This window comes from Toxotes jaculatrix, chromosome 20, assembly GCF_017976425.1.
Source record: "Toxotes jaculatrix isolate fToxJac2 chromosome 20, fToxJac2.pri, whole genome shotgun sequence".
In the NCBI taxonomy this organism is placed as follows: Eukaryota; Metazoa; Chordata; class Actinopteri; family Toxotidae; genus Toxotes; species Toxotes jaculatrix.
In genome coordinates, this window is record NC_054413.1 from 5,488,762 (window position 1) to 5,507,099 (window position 18,338).

At 41.8% G+C, this 18,338-nt stretch overlaps 1 protein-coding gene across 3 annotated transcripts in view; it reads left to right on the top strand.

The window, feature by feature from the left end:
- The first annotated feature begins 1,909 nt into the window (after positions 1–1,909).
- asap1b (ArfGAP with SH3 domain, ankyrin repeat and PH domain 1b) overlaps positions 1,910–18,338 on the top strand; it is a 44,796-nt gene continuing 28,367 nt past the window's right edge. For all 3 annotated transcript variants that reach the window (XM_041065441.1, XM_041065440.1, XM_041065438.1), the window contains exons 1-2: positions 1,910–2,619; positions 17,955–18,027. In XM_041065441.1, the coding sequence (XP_040921375.1) occupies positions 2,494–2,619; positions 17,955–18,027 (199 nt within the window). In that variant the 5' untranslated portion in view covers positions 1,910–2,493. The remainder of the gene's footprint in view (positions 2,620–17,954; positions 18,028–18,338) is intronic.

Genomic DNA, 18,338 nt, shown 5'->3' on the forward strand with positions numbered 1-18,338 from the left:
TGAGGCTACTCCAGCACTGTCTTGTTTGTGCGCTTCGGGTCAGTGTCGTGCTGAAAGGTGAACCATTGCCCCAGTCTCAGGTCACAAGCTCTCTGGAGCAAATTTTCTTCTGGCTGGCAAACTCCAGGAGAGTCCTGGTGCTTCCAGACTTCTTCCATCTCACAAAGTCCATGGTGCTCCTGGGAACAATCAAAACTTTAGAAATAGTTTTATACCCTGGCAATGATCTATGCATCGTTGCAATTTTATGACAGAGGTATACAGAGAGTTTCCTGGGCTTCATAGCTTGGTTTTTGTTCTCAGCTGCAGTGTGAATTGTGGCCCTTAAATAACCTTACATACAATCAATTAAATTGTATATGGGGTTAGTATAAGTTATATAGGCTTAATACAGGTCCACCTGTGGACCTGCAAAACGTCTGAACACTCGGAAAATGAGAGATTTCTGTATTGGATTTTTTAATCCAGTTTTGGTGGAAAAATGGTTAATTTTATCAGTCTAGGCCTTGAACAACTATGTAAAGGAAACCATCTGACAAGATTCAATCTTATCTTAGTTATTTTCCATCTTATTTATTTATAACACATATACACATTGGCTTACATGTGTATTAGACCCGATTCCCTTGATGAGAAAGAAAACTCATAAAATGTTATTGGCACTCATTCAATTCCCAGAGAACCTGTAAAACTCCGTTTTTTTCCTCCAGCTGACAGTCAGCTGAATTAGGGGACAAACCTGGGACAAACTCATCTCTGACAGTAGGGGACACTAGTGAAAACTCAATACAATCAACTCGCCTGTTTTATTAAATCTTACCTTTTATCGTGGGAAAATGAAACGTATGACCAGAAACAGTACCTTTAACGTTTCAAAGCACCGTTATGTTACATTTAGTAGCTTTTGAAGCCAGATACTCCCATCTGACAGTATTTAAGCTCGGTCCTAGTCCTCAGATAATACTCAGGACTGTTAGTATCCAACAAACTGTTGCTTGTAGTGAAACAAATCAAACATTTCTGATGGTTTTTTTCTGTAAATCGTTGTTTTCTGTAACAGGCCCACAGTCGAACGGCTCTCTCTGCAGTCACAGATTCCAGATCACGCATGCGCATTGCGCAGAGTGGCTCCTCGTCCCCGTCAACCAGGAGAGGTGGGTGGGAGAGGTTCGTGTCGAGTTTCCGTTCAATAGGCGTGAAATTCCGGAAAACTGTCGTGTTCTTTCAAAATAAAACAGCCAAGTCCATCGTGACAAGATTCTGAGCGTTTCAGCAGAAGCTCCACGTATTGGTTATTGCTTTATATTACAATTATTTACAAGATATACTTTCATAAGTTGAAACTAGCCACATACACAGACACCATTAAACAGTGTCTCATTTCTGGTGTAGAAGTAGGTGTATTACACACAGTGGAGAGAAGTACAGTTACTCAGCTGTACTTTACCTGTGGATTTAGATTTTATGCTGCTTTATACTTCTACTTCTCTGCACTGCAGAGGGGAGTATTGTACTTTCATGTCTAGTATATTAGTTTTATAACATTAGTTACTTGTTACTTTGCAGATTCAAATTAATAATCCACATTTAATAAAAAAAAAAATACATCGAATAAAGTCTGATGTATGATAAATTTAGACTTCTCTGATCCTTCACAAACTACTAACGTGTCTGAGCCTACACTTGTCACCAAAACATCCTGTGCAACTCTAACAAAAGGTGGAAACTACCTTCTAAGAAAGTGTGACAGTAATGCAAATTCACATACGTTGACAGAAATGACAGATTAGGGCACCATTTGTTCTTTAACGCAGCGTGTAGACATGTAGTTTTATGTTGAAAACCCTAACCGGGAGTCCCATCTTCCCTCACACGCAACTTGACTCTGCCTCGGAGAACCCTGAGCGCGGCCGAGCAGGAGAGAGTGGCAGTGAATGTGTCTGCGGCAGCGTTTAGCATTTAAAAAAATCATAAACTACGGCTGAAGAAGAGAGGACCAAACCCCGCTGCAGTTTGAGACGACCCCGGCAGACCATGGACTATGATAAATTTTAGACAGAGGCTGGTAACGGTGGGCTGTTTTGACGACAGGCGGCTTATTGAACATCTGTAGAGCATAATGAGGGCATCCGCTATTCTTTACGGTGGTTTTTCCTCCGGGGTTTAGTTAGACGCAGAGTGACAGTATTTATAAATGCGTTGCTTTTAGACATCATCTCAAGGAACAGACACATCAAGGGGACACAGCCTGCAGATATTTAGTTAATTCCCTCCTCCCATGGCCCCTGGGGAACAGTGAAGTCATTTGAGAAGTCACCGGAGAAGAAGACACGTCTTAATCATCTCGATAGTTTTGCACAGTTTTGCGAGGAAAATCGGCTCTTTCCTTCCACCAGACTCCCCCTGCTTTCTTTCTATTTTTAAATCGTACATGGTTTTGTCTTTCTGATCTTTCATCGCCAACCCTCCAGTGGGCATTTTCCCCGTTAAAGGATGCCGGATCAAATATCGGTGTCCGAGTTTCTCTCGGAGACAACAGAGGATTACAATTCCCCGACAACATCCAGCTTCACCACCCGACTGCAGAGCTGCAGGAACACAGTGAATGTGCTGGAGGAGGTAAGGCCACGGTGTCAGCCTGCCTGTAAAGGATGGATGGATGGATGGATGGATGTTTGAAGATTGCTAGTTAAACGACACAACCAAAGGGACTAAATTATAATATAAAGAAATATATTTGAATTAAAACACATCAGGTTTTAATGATGGCATGATGTTTAAGTGCAGCCCGTGCTACATGCTGGTGATGTTTGACAGCATTTCAAAATCCCATTAGAGGCCCTAATGCATTACTGTGTTGTATATCCGTCTCCCACAAAAGAAAATAATTGCACCTGTGGAGCTGCAGTTTCTGTTAAAACAAACATCTCTGATAGTGAACACCTATTCTAGTTCACTGCCTGGTGCAAAAAAAAAAAAAAAAAAAAAAGGACATGTCCCCGCTCTCGGAGACTGGCAGTGCAGGAGCTAGTGTGTGGAGGTGAGCTCTCATCTTGTGTGTTTGAGAATCTTTTGCTCTTTCTTGCCAGATATGTAGAGTAATAATAGAGGGGGTGGATGGCTTTGGTGGAAGAGTGCAAGGAATAGGAGGATGTGCACTCAGGCCTGCAGCTCTCTGTGTTCACTATTACATAACTCACAGCTTCAGAGCATGCTGCCAGGCTGTAGCTATATATGTGTGTGTGTGTGTGTGTGTGTGTGTGTGTGTGTGTGACAGAGAGAGGGGGGAGAGAGAAAAACCTCTTCTAGTCACTGGCAGTCAGATCTGGATTGAACTGTTTTCAGATTATAGAGATTCCCTGCCCTCACATAGACCAGAGTGCATTTAAAAATGATGGCTTTCCTCTGAAAAAAAAAGGGGAAATGTTGTGCAGGAACACACTCAAAGTCACACTGTATGATGCTGTGTCACCTTTGATCATGTAGAAGGATGTGGGTGGGCAGGTGGGCTGTGATAAATATAAATTTAAATTTAAAATATGGGTGTGTGTTTCCCACTTCCCCTCACCTACCACTGGCATCCTTCCTGGCAGAACTGAATACAGCATCACCTTCACTTTTGTATGTTAATGCAAAAACATGACTTCATTTCCTTCACATGTGGTTGCAGACGTGAGTGACTGCAGACTCACAGTATGAACTGTAGCCTGTCCTGTAAAGCAGAAACACTGAACATGATACCCATCCTTTCATTTATGCTCCTTAGATTAATAGATAAATAGATAAACTGTACAACCCATATGTAAACATCAACATGAGCCGGACTTCTTTACAAGTTTATTATATAGTAGTAATAGAAAATCTACCATAACAGAGCCAGGGCCTTGTTTACTCTGACCCCAGAGCACACTTTGTGTCTGCTGACTGTAACAAGGAAAAGGCTCGCATCGTGAATCACCTCTCTGGCTCTGTGCCTCCGAACCGAGAGCCTGCTGCAGCACAAACGAAAAACATCTGTTAGAGAGGGCCGCCATGTGCGCTGGGCTTCGGTAGCCACTCTGGAATTTTTTGCAGAGATCACATGACAAGGAAGACCATTATACTGGCACCAAAGAGCAAGCAACATGCTCTTCAGTGTTTAGACAAAGGCGAGATGCCCCTGAAACATTTCGCCGAGGATAATCAGCCTGTCGGGTAACTCACACTGGGATACACCCATCAGACGCAAGCTGTGGCAAAACATAAGCAGCAGGCAGCCAGACTAAAGCCATGAATACAGTTAGATTTGTGTCTGTTATATAAAATTAGCTACCCTGTTTGAGCCCTGCATAGACATGTAGGGACCCAATAGAGCCACTTCAGAGCTGCAAAATTGCCTTCGGCGTCACTTTGCCTGAAGAAGAATTTGTTTAAAATGCCCTGGATTTCTGCTGAGCTCCGAGTTCCTGTCCTCAAACGTGAAAGCATTCACCCCTTCTTTTTTTCCTCCAAGTCATTTCCTTGGTATGTTGACAAGGTAAATTATGCAAAGGTACGGCGTGAATATTTAATGCTGTAACCTGAGAGGGAGAGTTGACTCTGCAGGAGAGTTGTCATTCTCTGTGTGCTTCCACTGAGTCATCTGGAGGCACAAAAGAAAGAGGGGGGGAAAAAGTCGTTGCAGCATCATATTGTGTTAATTCGGCGCCACACATCAATTACCGATCAGTGCATAGTGACACAGAAGTACTCTACCAGCCTCCACCATCCTTTTTTTTTTTTTTTTTTTGTCTCTGGGGTCACAAACGAGCACTCAGAGATGTTTACTGTTTATACTTGGATCAGTCCAGAAATATGGAAAACAATGAGCAGTGAGATGGAGCGATAAAGCCCTAAAAATAACCTCTCTGGCCCGCTGTCTTGATTACTCGAGGCACAGGAGACGGGGGCATTGTGTGTAATTTGTGTGCGGGTGGCAGAGCGGAAGCCGGTTGATGTGTCTGGGTTTTATTTTGGTGATATCTTTGGTGTAAATCACTTGTTGTTTCATTGGGGTTTTTTTTTTCTCCCACCGCATTTCCCAGAAAACTGTGTGGAGGTCGGATTTTCTGTTGGTGAAATTCGAGGGAGTGTAGTTGGCAATAATTTGTTCGTCCAGATGCAAGAGATTATAGCTGCAACTAATAAATATTTTCATTATTGATTATTGCCAAAGAAAACGGTAAATGTCCTCCCACATTCCAGGAACACAATATTGGGATTGGTTATCCATGGTATTAAATTAACACTGATATAAATCAGAGAAAAACAATGAAATCTTTGTATTTCAGACACTGTAACACAAAAATATTTGGTATTTTTAAACTGCTAGAGGTTTAGCCATCTCAACAGCTGTTTTGCTGTCGACTTTCATTTGTTAATTCATTCTCCTGGGTTATGATTTCTCAGAAACTTGTTGGCAGGTTGCCATGAAATTTGCAAAGCAGGTTTATGCCAATAAAGGGAAAACCCCTTTTGATTTGTATGACCCCATCACAAGTATCACCCCTAAGCAAACGTCACAGTTTTTGCCCCCACGTGTAAAACCACAAAAATATGACGTTTATATTGGAGTATGTTGAACATTGCTGCCAGCAAAAAGGTTTTTGGACCTTAAATCTCTTTTTAATGTCCCCAGTTGACTGCTGAACAGCTTATAACAATTAACCAAATGATCAAATTATAATTGATCCTTTTTTGCATGTTAATTGACTAATAATTTGAGCTGGCGTGGAGAATATTCATGACAGTAGCTACCAATTTCTTCTGTTAATTCTAGAAATATGCAAGTATTGTGTAAGACCAAAGAGGAGCAATCACAATGACTTGCTATAAGAACTGCTGAGCAGATTGTGTGTGTGTGTGTTTTTTTTTTGTTCAGCAGCAGAAAACAGCAAATCTGACATTTGCTTATATGAAAATGTCACAGGTTATTTCTCCTACTCTCCTGCTTTCTCAGGTTTTCCCTGGTATGAGTTATTAATAGCAGCGGGCACTTGCTATTCCCCTGTGGGGCCATGTATTGTCGCTTCCTCTCTACCCCACAGATGGTACTTTGCGTCATTGGGTTTGCTTTCCTAAACCACACAGAGCCACAGCAGCGATACAAGGGAAACCCTCACTGCATTGGCATTCCTTTGAGCATGCCTCTCACACCACATCACATGGGCTGGACCAGAAAAATGTTGACTTTTCACAGTCATTCTATTCAAGCATGGCTGGGCTTGACCTAATAGCCAGAGGTCTTTTATATCTTTTACTTTTATATAACAGCCTTTTCAGTCCCAACATTTTTAGCTTGAGACACTTAAGAGAATTCGATGTGTGTGTTTATATCGGAATGAAAATTATTACCTAAAGTCGTCATTCTTCATCTAGTTTGCAATTCCTCGGCAGAGGGCTTAACATTCCTACCATTCTTTCAAAAGCTCTAGTGTTTATTTACAGTATGTCATTTTCTAAGAGTTGCTGTCACTCCTATCAAATGTTGGACCTCTCGCTATGGAACAAACCCTTCTTTGAGGCGCTCTGTGGAGATTTTAACCACTTGTGACGGCGAAGAGCAAAGACATTTCTTCCATTTGAGGTCACGCATGTTAACAGTCGTCGGTGTTAATGTTCTGTAAAAGGTAGCAAAACACTAGCAAAAGAAAAAAAAATACCAAAAGAGCTGAAGCTGATGTGAGCATTGTAGTTCTTAAACATTAAAAAAAGAATAATTTACCCTTTATACTAAGAGTCATGCTTCAAATTGTCCAACCAGCTTTTTAAAATGCATTAGCATAGTAGTAAGACAGTAAAACAGGTGACCTTCACATTTGAGATGCTGGAACCAGAAAATCAATCAACTAATCATTAAAGCTTTAAAATACATCTTTAGGAGTCATGTATGGTATAATGGGCTTTTGTGTTTTTGTAATGTAGCCTCTGCATCCCAAAAGCCCCTGAAGCCACTAATAAATCTCTAAGTTGTCAGTCAGTGGAGTTAGTTAGTGCCAAAATGTGGACACATTATCTAAAGTAATACTCTTATGAACAGAAATGAGGGCAAACGAGAAACAAACCAAAAACTTGAAGTAGAAAAGCCGCTGGAGTTTCAGAGTTTACTAAAATACTATGTCAGTGTCCTACAAGTACAAAAACCGTATTGTCTCCTCTGAAAAAGACTCACAGCACTTATATAGCCTACAGCTCCTCCACTGGACATGCAGCAGGAAATGAGTTAAAAATATAATTAAACAACAAAACTGTATGTAAGTCACTGTATTTTTTTTTTCAATGAAACACCCAATGTGTACCATTTAAAGAAAACTACAGTGTGCTCCTGTTGATTCGCAGACGTGTTTGTTGTTGTTTGCCTTTGAGTTTAGACGCAGAGCGGAGAGTTGTCTGAAAAGCGCCTGAGGCTACAGCCTTCATGACATGTGAGGCTTCGTCTCTGTCACATGTAACATCAAGCCCACCAGCAAAGAGTCAGATGTTAACTTATTTCTGCAGAGCAAACAGATCGTTCTCGCTTTCTTGCTCAAGTATTTGGTCTTTTAGCCTTAGAGGACGAGGCTGCACTTCCCACTGATCATTGTCAAACTGGAAAGTACCTGACTATCAAATGAAATAACCAGGGATTTTCATTCCAAGGAAGTTTTGTTTTCACTTTTGTTTCCTTTTCACAGTTGAGTGTTTCACCTGTTCAGGCAGGTGTTCTGTCATATACCTAATTAACACTGAATACATTCGTATGTACCCTGTGCCTGTCTGTCAGTGAAGTGTTGAGTACTTAAGAGGACTAAAAAGACTAAAACTTTTAGAAGTTGCTGCATTTCAGTCGTATTAGCAGATACTGTAAATAGAGGTAGAAAATTTTGTTTGATTAAACTTAATATTTTGGACCACCTTTAGGCCCACCCCCAGAAATGAGGCAAAAAACAATGAATAATTCAAAAAGACGAGATGGGTTTTTATCATACTTGACCTTACATAACAAAACAGAGTGCTGGTTATTTAAGGCTCCATTCTGCAACATTTGCAATGGAGGAGCACAGCTGTGTCAGATTCAATTATTAATGAAGTTATGACCTTTTATTCATCATTTGTCCCTTGTGTCACCAAACCCAGTGAATCATATGGTGTGAGAGAAGGGGAGTGGTTTTTGTCCCTTGGTACCCTCGTACATGACATGTTGCTCCGGTTAAACTACACTCTAAAAAAAAAAAGAAAGAAAGAAAGAAAGAAAAGAAAAAAAAACCAAAACAAAACAAACACCTGATGCAGTACAACTGAGCAGCACCGTAAACTACATCCTTACGTGGTCGTAACATTGAATCAACAGCTCTCTATAACAGTTTCAGTAATTTGGAGGACATTTCTGAATAAACGTGATGGGCTTAGGGAAGTTACGTGGACCAAAGTTATTTAACCAAATAAATTAAAATGCATCATAATAGAAATAACTAACAGGAATGCAATGAACATTACAGAATGATGATACTTTAAATAAAAGAGCATCCAGGAGGTGGGGGGATTTTAAATCTCCACCTCAAAAAATACCAACAAACCTTTGAGCCATTTTCTAATTTGTTCTCTGTCTCCCACAGCAGGAGGTGAGACTGCGTTGCGTTGCTTGTTTGTCGGCTTGTTTGCCGTCTGTGGCTGAAATCTGATAATTGGTCTGTGGGCCGCAGCTGCTGGCCTACCTTCCTGCCACAGCTGCAGTGCGTATATCATCAAGGGCTATTAGCCCGCAGCGGATTAGCCCCCAGACCAGACTCTGCACTCTGCCACTCTGATCCCCCTGCTCTTCCCCAGATTTAGGTGAGGAAGAGTGGGTCAGTGTTCACATCTGCCTGCTGCCTTGCTCACACGGATGGATGGTGTTAAAGTCTCCCTCCATCGACGGCCATTTTAATCTCCAATGATGCACAGCGTGCTAACAATGAAGCCAGTGTCAAGCGTTTACAACACACTCTAGAAAATCAGGTTTTTGTTCAGATAATATCAGCTGACGGCTTCTGACTATTTATTATTATTTCCGTAGTCAGATATTCTGCTTATTATTAAAACTGGTGTTGATATTTATCCTTATAGATAAAATACAGCATGTAGCAATTTTATCAGCCATGTTAGCAACATCTGGATGACAGACAATGTCTGTTGGTTATTGGATCCATCACTTTCGTCCAGGCTGAAGTATGTAAGCAACTATTGGATGAACTGCCATGAAATTTAGTAACGACTTTAGTAATTAATCAAATTTAGTAATTTGAAAATTAAATATGAAAATTAAATATGTCCATATTGACAAAATACCTTCAAAACTAATGACATGTCCATGAGCCTCAGCTGTACAGAAATACAGCTTTTATATATAAAGTGTTAAATGCCTGTAGTTCAGCTAAAACAATAAACCTCAACAGATCCTCTTCATCCTTCTCTGTTTGTCTTTTGTTTGTTTTTCTTCTATGATCATATCAGCGTTGTGGTAACATTATTGTCCTCGAGGATGGCCCTGCAGAACCAGGAGACAGTGCTGTCCTGTGATGGCTGGCTGTCTTGTTGTGTCCTGTGGGGTAAACAGTTCGTCTCTGTCTGTGAGCTGTGATGGTGTTTGGCCCTGGACTCTGTCTGTCTGTATTTGTGGCAAAGCCAAACAATTGATAGAGCCTTTCAGTGTTGAATTTGAATGCCACCTTTCCCCAAAACAGCCAAGTGCCCGCTGAGATCATTCAGGCTCGCATGAAAGGCATCGATGGTCCTTCAAGACAAGTTGTTTACATCTTTTCCCAATGCCATTTAATGTCAGTGAAAAGTGTTGCACCACTTCTACTTCTTTCTACATCCTGACAGCCGCGGTCAAAGCCACTGTCAAAAATGGGGAAATCCAAGTGGAAATATGCATTAACACAGTTCCACAAGTGGTTAAAGCTTTTGCTGGTTGTCACAGTAAAGGCCTCTTTCTGTTCTTCTGAATGTCCAGTTGCTCAAATGTCTGAACACCCAAATGGCCCGTGGGAGTGGATACACCTGTGGTTTTGGAATAGCTGGTCTCTCACCCAGCGGAGTCCCATAAAGTGTGAAATCTGAGACTCGTCTGCAGAAAAACTTCAAGGAATGCCATAAAGCGCTCTGCAGAGTCCTCGCCTGTGACTTTGGCCGAGGACTCATGACTGAGCGGGTGTTCGGGAGCGTTACTCAGAGGCTAGAAAAATAATGTTACTTCTCGTCGTGCATGTTTATCGAGGCACATTCCTTGGCGGCGTGAGCGAAAGATTTACAACGCGGGCGGCTGGTTGGTAGGAAGTGCAGCTGGCAGGCTTATCAGCTGATCAATGATAAGCAAAAGATTCGAGATAAAAGCTTGGAGTAGTTTATTTTAGTTTTTCTTTGATCGACCTACTCGGTGGTGGTGTCTGAAGTATTTCTCCTTTATTGTGTTAAAAGTGATCAATACACTAACACTCAGCATATTTTATGCTGATGTAATCAGCCAGATTTTCTGTAAGAATTACCTTGCGACCTCAGTTAAGACCAGAATTCTTTGTGAGATGAATGCTAAAAATTACCATGTGGTATTTCACAATGGTTTTTTATCTCGAGCGCTATCAGCGATTGGTTTGTTCAGGTGGAGTGTTTTCACATTTTTGAGGTTTGTGGGTAAAGAAAACTCATTTTGATTCTCTTTTTGATCTGGCAGTTAAAAGTATCTGTAACTAATCTTGATGAGCGATTAATCATTAGTAATGTAATGACACCAAGCACTTTCTGTTTACAACCACAGATGCCAAGGGATGCTTGCTTTTTGCAGCTTTATTGGATTATAAATGAATATTTTTGGTTTTTGTTTGGTGCACTTCAGGTGGTCTTGAGTTTTGGGGTTCAGATTCGCCTGGAAACAAACAGTCTCTTGCTCTGCTGTTTGTTTTCTCATTGAAACAGGATGCTGTCATTTTTTAATCATCAGCTGTAGGTTCCTCCCACTCTTGACTGTACATAATCAGAATAATCTAACAGCTGCTGCACACGAATAATGGTTTCCTGACAAACATAATACAGAAAAAGGTTTTTTATTGCTTGTTTGATGTGAGGTGAGTATAGTCTATTGCTGCAGTGTGTGGGTGTGATTGTGAAAACATGCACGTGGGCTGAGTGAGAGCAAGCATCGCAGAGGGAAGCCGCCAAATGATGTGTGAATGTAACACTGCTGCATGCATGGCCTGACTGTTTTCCCCGGCCACGCACGTATGTGCCTCAGTTCCTGCATTCAGTCTCTGGAGATGTGCGGCAAGGAGTCAGCATCCTTGCAGCTCAGACGGTCGGCTTTATCCTCCGTGCGGCTTCACCAAACTCACCACAGAGACACTCACAGCTCAGCAGCTCATTTCCCTCTCTGGGAGGTCAGAGCAGGGAGCTAATAGCAGCAATATATACCGGAGTAATCTCTGACGTGTATTGACTTCTCTTAGTGGCCAATAACATTAGCAGCTCAAGATTTGTATAATAGATAAAAGCTTGAAAGCTAATTAGAGCAGATCTCCGACACAAAGTGGTGATGTTGCATGTTTTATCCCATAAACGACACAAAGCATCCCATAGGTGTTTAGCAGCTATTGCTTCCAGTCCATTCCAGCACAAACTGAGACTCAGCTTTACTCGTTGTCAGAGTAACAGTATCATCACATGGCAATGCAGTTGAGTGCAGGGACGGTTGAAGTTTCATTGTGGTTTGGACTTCCTCGTGGGACATTCAAATGCTAATGGGAGGTTGCCACAAAGGGGAGTTGAGTGCTGGCAGCAGAAGGGCAACGCATTGATGAGATTTGTTGCTGGAAAATCTAATCGGGAAGACAGAGAAGGTTGTGCGTTGCAGGCACAAAATCATATCATGGTCTTTTAGTTAAGTTTCAAGCCAGAGCACGGGCTCTCAGCAGGCCAGGGGTAATGTTACATACGGGATCTGATATAATACAGACAGCTACTGTGTTTTAAAAGCTGTGTAGATGGGTCGGTCAAGTACTGAATGTGAAAGTAAGCAATTACATTGATTGCACTGTGGCTGGTTGTTTGTAATATCTGATTGTAGTAGGAATGTTTGTAATATTGTTTAGTTGCGCAGTTGAAAGTTTTGGTTTGCGGTGTACGGGACAGAGGGTTGTCCTTGTGATGAAAAACTAATTTCAGAGAATTTCGATCTTAAAATGAAATTTAATCTGATGATTGGCTTTTTTTTTGAATGAACTCACACCAGTAAGTTGGTTTAGTTAAAGGAGAAGTTTGGAAAATCTGCTAATTCACTTTCTAGCCCAGAGTTAACTTAAGAGGACTGATACGACCGTATGTCTGTACAATAATTATAAAGTTACCACCAGCAACCGGCTATCGATCAAGAACCCTTGGAACCCTTTGTAGAAATATTCCGCTTAGTTGGTACAAATTATTCAGAAGAAGAATATTTCATGTTTATCGATGTCCTCATTAACTTCAAATCTCTGAAGAACATGTTGTCTCACTTAATGCTTGTTGTTTCAGTTGCCATGTCAGAGACACTACATCGGTCATGTGGTCGTCCTGATACACCTCTCAACCAAAACCAAAACCACCGGCAGTCGATGACTCTGTTTCAGTACCATACATCTGTGTGTGTGTGTGTGTGTGTGTGTGTGTGTGTGTGACAAATAGGCCATCTGACCTCAGCTGCTTTTGGAAATGTTACATCCTCTCATTTTTCCCATTCCGCAGGCCCAGAGAAAGGGATGTGCATTTGTTTCCTGCCAATGAAAACGGCTCCCCACCCTTCCTGCTTGAGTCATGCCACATAGACTCAACAGACAAAATGACTTGACATTTGACAGACTTATCTTTTCTGTGACTTCTTCATTCTGACAGAACGAGCAGCACCAACTTTATTGCTGTATTATACGTAAGCATGTGCACTTTTTTTTTTTTTTGATAGTAGCTGTTGTGTAATTGTGAGCCAGAAAGGAAATGACATTTGTGTGAAGAAGGAGAAATAAAACTAAAACGGATGGTCTGGTCAGTCACTTTCCCTCTAAAAATACCACTGCAGATGGTTTATAGCCCCATGTTTTGGCTCTGGGGAAGTCCTTTGATAACTGTGCCCCTTCCTGTTTTCTACTTCCAGGAAATAATTAGCATATTAGCAACTCTGCGAACTTCAGTGTCTGTCTCTTTTAGGTTAAATATGGGAGTAAAATTTGCCACAGTGGCACAGCTGAGTCCCAGAGAGCTGCTGACAAACAGAGAGCTGGCCCGTTAGTCAGAGCAGCTTCCCGCAAGCTCCGCGCTGAAGAATGTTGAGCCGACGCGTGAGACGGCCAGATCACATCTCCTTGGTAACCGCGCAGCCGCCCGCCGGTGTGATGCCAAATGCCGGGCTGCAGGAGCAGCGTAGCTGGGAAGGATGAGTCCAGGGAGGAAATGAGAAAGACGACTTAACGTGCCGTGAAAGTGACAGAGCAGGAATCCCAAGGAGTGGATCAGCGAATCAAGAGAAAAACACTTCAGACAGACAGCCAGAAAGCTTGTTGTTTTTATTCCTCAGCTGTCAGCAGAGAGCAGTTGGTGTCATTAGATGGAGTGCTGCCGACCCAGGACAGGACACTGTCAAGCCTGGCCGCTTCCTGCTTCCTGTCAAAGGACGGCTGCAGGGGAAACGGCAGGGCTGCTGAGCGAGGATAAGGCCTCGGGCAGGAAGCGTGAAGCTGAGACAGCCTCCAGTCAGTCATGCCTAGTCACTTCAGCCACCAGTTTTCCCCTGTGGGTTGTGGTTGTTTGGGGGGACCAGAGAGTCAGTAATCCCTTTGGGGGTTTTTGGTCCTTTATCAGGTTACTTTTTCAAATCTTTTCTTCCATTTTTCATTTTTTAGTTAACATTTTTAGTCATAAAAAGTCAGAAAATAGTGAAAATGTCTTGGTAATTTCTCACAGTCTAAGTCTACATCTTTTTTTTAGTCTTTTATTAGAGTAAACTGTTTTTAGTTTTAAGACAGCATGCACCAAGGAGAGTGTCCATGTGCCGACAACATGATCAAATGAGACAGACTTGTGTTTTTATATTGATGCTAATATTGATAATCAAAACAAGCCTTAGTATCTGCGGGTATCAATCCACCCAACCCTTTCAAAATCTCACATATCGGCCAAAGACCGACAGTTTTTGCTTTCACAAGTGAAAATCTGTTTCCGGGAAAAGTGTCTGAACAGAATGAAATACCAGAGATGTGCTTACTGCCCCGTGATTTTTAGTATGACATGTTTCAAGGACAGACACGTCTGACATTGGCGCTCACGCTAGTGAGAGAATCTCTTCATACTGAGGCGCCATGCACGGCCACAACCCTTCACCCTCAACTTGGCCCTTGACCTCTTTGGCTCCATCTCTGACAGATCTCCGCTTAAAAGCATTCTGACACTGACGTGTTGACTTTCACAGCACAAATGGTTCTTCAAGATAGATATTTCTCAGAGGAATAGCACGCGGGCTTGAAACATACTTTATTCTTTGCTTCATTTTCTCAGCAGCGCTAAATAAACTGGCCGTATGCATCACTTGCTGTTCGGGTGGAAGGACGTTCAACCACAGATGTTTTGGCATTGTCACACTTGCTAATCCCCCTGGGTTGAGTGGGAGCTCGCAATTGGTTGCTGGCAGTTAAAAACAATCCTTTGACTATATTCAATAGTTGTTGGCCTGTTGGAAAGCGGAGTTTGGATGCATTCTTGCCTGTTGCCAAGGGTTTGCAAAGACTCTGTGCCAAGACTAGAGCTATTTCATTGATTTTTTTTTTTTTTTTAAAGCTGAGAGAAAACAGCTTCAACAAACAATCTCTCCAAGTTGCATAGTGCAGTCCAATGAGAAGATATCCATCATTTATCTTCTGTAATAATTTGTTGGGATTTTCAAAGACTGTTCTCATTCTTGTTATCTTGTCTAAATCAGATTTCTTAGATATAATGATGTATGGGTGTATGGGCCGTGCAACCAAAATCTAAAATAAAAATTAAAAAAAAGACTGTGAAGAAAACAAATCTGCTAAAGTCTGTTCGCATTATGGCTGAATATTTAATTAAGAGCACTGAAAGAGTGGATTATGGGTAACCCTTGGGTGGCGGTGCCAGCTGCTCTCAACATGAGCACCACAAATGTCACTCTGCCTGCTCTGCCTGCGTGTTGTGCTCTTCATCCTAATCAGCACACAGGACTACAACCTCTGAATAATCACAGATTTAATTTGGAGGCGTTGGACTGCAGGCTCACTGGAACTGAGTGACGAAGGCGGGGTTGGGCGTGTTGCAAAGAGGCGACTGGAGAGGAAACGTGTCTGTGACTTTTGTCTACCCGTTTAGATGGAGTCTGCTGGGAGTCACTCCTAAGAAAAATGATTAATTCTCTTCCAGCTTGTAGCATCCGGTAGTCTGCTGATTATTTTCTTAATCATTTAATCTTTAAAGTAACAAAAAAATGGGGAGCAGTGATTTTCAGAAACTAGTTTTCTACTTTCAATAAAGGTATTGTGTTGTAACCACTTCCAATGAAATCCTGTAGCTTCAGGAGCTACGGTCTTAAATGAGCTTCCCTGGCACTGCCGGGCACTCACGTTAGCAGTCTGGACAGAGGCAGAAGGAAAAGGAAACTGCATTGTGTCAACTCCTTTTGTAGGAAAGCTAACGACTGCCAGCCAATCCTGGAGTAATGATACAGAGACTTCTGAAAATAACTCTGAGAGCATGTCCCCCCCATAGTAAGACATTTACTCACAATAGCTGAGAGTTTGGGTTATAAGCAACCTCAAGTTTTGACTGAAGCCTTTTCATCACTTAATTATGTTTTCATACTATTTGAAGGTTTTCATTACCGAGAATCACCGAGATGATATTGGCCGAGATAATGGCACTATGAAATTTTTCATTTTGGGCCAGTGTTTAGGTAAACAGGCCGAGCAGTGAAGCAGCGTGGGTATGGTAGTCGGCTGCAGAGTCTGTTCCCATGTGCAGGGGGATCAAAGGGCTCGGGCCTGGCAGAAAGGGCCCTGCGGCGACAAACTACTGCTGCCATAATTGGGGGAAGAGCCATGTAAAACTGTCCAGGGGAGACCAAGGACGGCTTAATTATGTTGTGAAATTTAATTAGCCCACTGTTGTGTGTGTGCCCTCTCCTCAAAACCACCTGACCTTGATGTAATGGTGTTTTTTTTTTTTTTTTTTTTTGCTGCTGTTTATCATCTATTATGAGCAAACACGGCAGAGTTATGGTCCCAGTCCTTGTGGTTAAAAATGGGCTGGATAAGAAATGTCTGTCCTGTCAGAGTGAATTTATTGTGAAAACTGCCAGTACTGCCTCAACTTTTAATTTGGCCGAGACAGGTAATACAGGTGTGTGTTTTTCCTGAGCCTATCGAGTCTCCTGATTGACTCAGCCTTTCTTGCGGTGAAAGAAATAACAACAGATGTCACGCAGACAGATGTTGTTCAGTATGACAGGTGATTTTCATGTTGTTTGCTGTGCTTTGTTGTGCTCCATTGTTGTTGTGGCTGCGCTGAAGCAGATCAAGAGGTCCTGCAGCACTAAACTCTCATATTCTCCTAACAAATAAACATCCTCCTTTCATTTTATCACTCTGCCACTGCTGACAGACAGTCGGGGGAAATATGGCTGATAAATAACTGCTACAGACTTAATTACAGAGAAGGTGCTGTGTTGGAATACTCAAGGGATTTATCATCAGATTAAACATATTTTGAACACACAGCTACGGTGGTCAAATTGAATGGGGCTTTGTATTGACAGCAGCATGGTATGCATGTGAGTAAGAACCCATTGATTAGTATCCACAGTATTTATTGGGTGTGGAGTCATTGTGGATCCTGGATGCAGTTATATTTCCGGTTGGCTCCGAGATTATTTCCATTAAGTGTTGAAGGTTGAAAAACAGGTCATAAAATCTAAAAAGGATATAATAAAAAGTTTGACTTAAGAGGCCATTAAAATACCACGTCACTTAATTTAGGATATCAACAAAACTCCCAGATGCAACTCACTGAAAACGTGTCATCGGAGCTTGTTCAAAGCTCAGTTTCATTCGCCTGCTCAGAGATTAGACGACTGAGGTTTTAGGTAGTGAACGATGAAGTGTGCTTGAATGTGATGTGACTTCAGACGTTGTTGTTATTTTCTCTGTCAGAGGTGAGATGATGTTTATAAAGATGAATTTTCCTTTTGTAAAGCAGCTTTTTTTTTTGGGGGGGGGATGTCTAAAGCAGTTCAAGGGTCACACTACCACGGCTTTTGTCCTAAATAGCTTTGTAGGATTTTCTCTAAATATAGATTGGCGTTGTTGTTAAATGAGCAGCTACTACCACTCATTCCGTGATCTATAGCATCTGTGAAGTGTTTTTCCATTTCTGTTGGTCATTATTTTAACTCGCCGGTGCTTTGGTTTCTGAACTCTGAGCATTAATCTCTGAAATTGCGAGGAAGTGAGACAGATAACTCACCAACAATAGGTCAGCGGCAGTGTTTATTTTTCTACCATTTAAATGTTTCGTTGTGAATAATTACCATAATAAATAGCCTAAGCATGATAAAACTGGATACGCTGCCTATTTATTTTGCCTATTAGAGAACACAAAGGGGTTTCTCCAGCAGTCAGCAGTGTTGAAATAATGATTTATGCCACATTCAGGTCAAGCACTGTATTGTGAGCTCCCCGCCTGCATTAGCTTTATGGAATATGCATGCTTTGAATCATTGAGCAAATATTAGCTCCTATGCCCTACATTCGTCAGGTTTGCCACGCCGTTAAAACAAAGGGTTTCAAAAATATCGTTGTTGTCTTTTGATGTGGTTGTTTCCAGTATGTTCATAAAGGAGGAAACCGCTTTAAAGGCCTTAAAAGCATCCTGTCCCTCCTCCTTTTTCTCAGGCACTGGACCAGGATCGAACCTCCCTGCAGAAGGTGAAGAAATCAGTGAAGGCCATCTACAGTTCAGGACAAGGTGAGACAGTCTGTTTCTAAATTAATCGAGCCTGAATGTGCTTTAGCCGACAGTTGGGCACGTGTTCACAGCCCCTTCCAAAACAAATCCCCAGAGGAAAGCCTAGGATTTCTTAAATATCTTTAATAAAAGTGAGGATTGCTTTTTTTGTCTGGAACACTGCCTTTTGTGGGACAGATGGTGTTTTTGTGTGTGTGTCCAGGCTGTCCCAGAAACCAACACCTGAGTTTGTTTTGCTCGTTGCTGTGACATGGATCCTCAGTAATTTTCCACTGAATACTTTCGAGAGCAGCCTCCTCCCTGTAAATTGA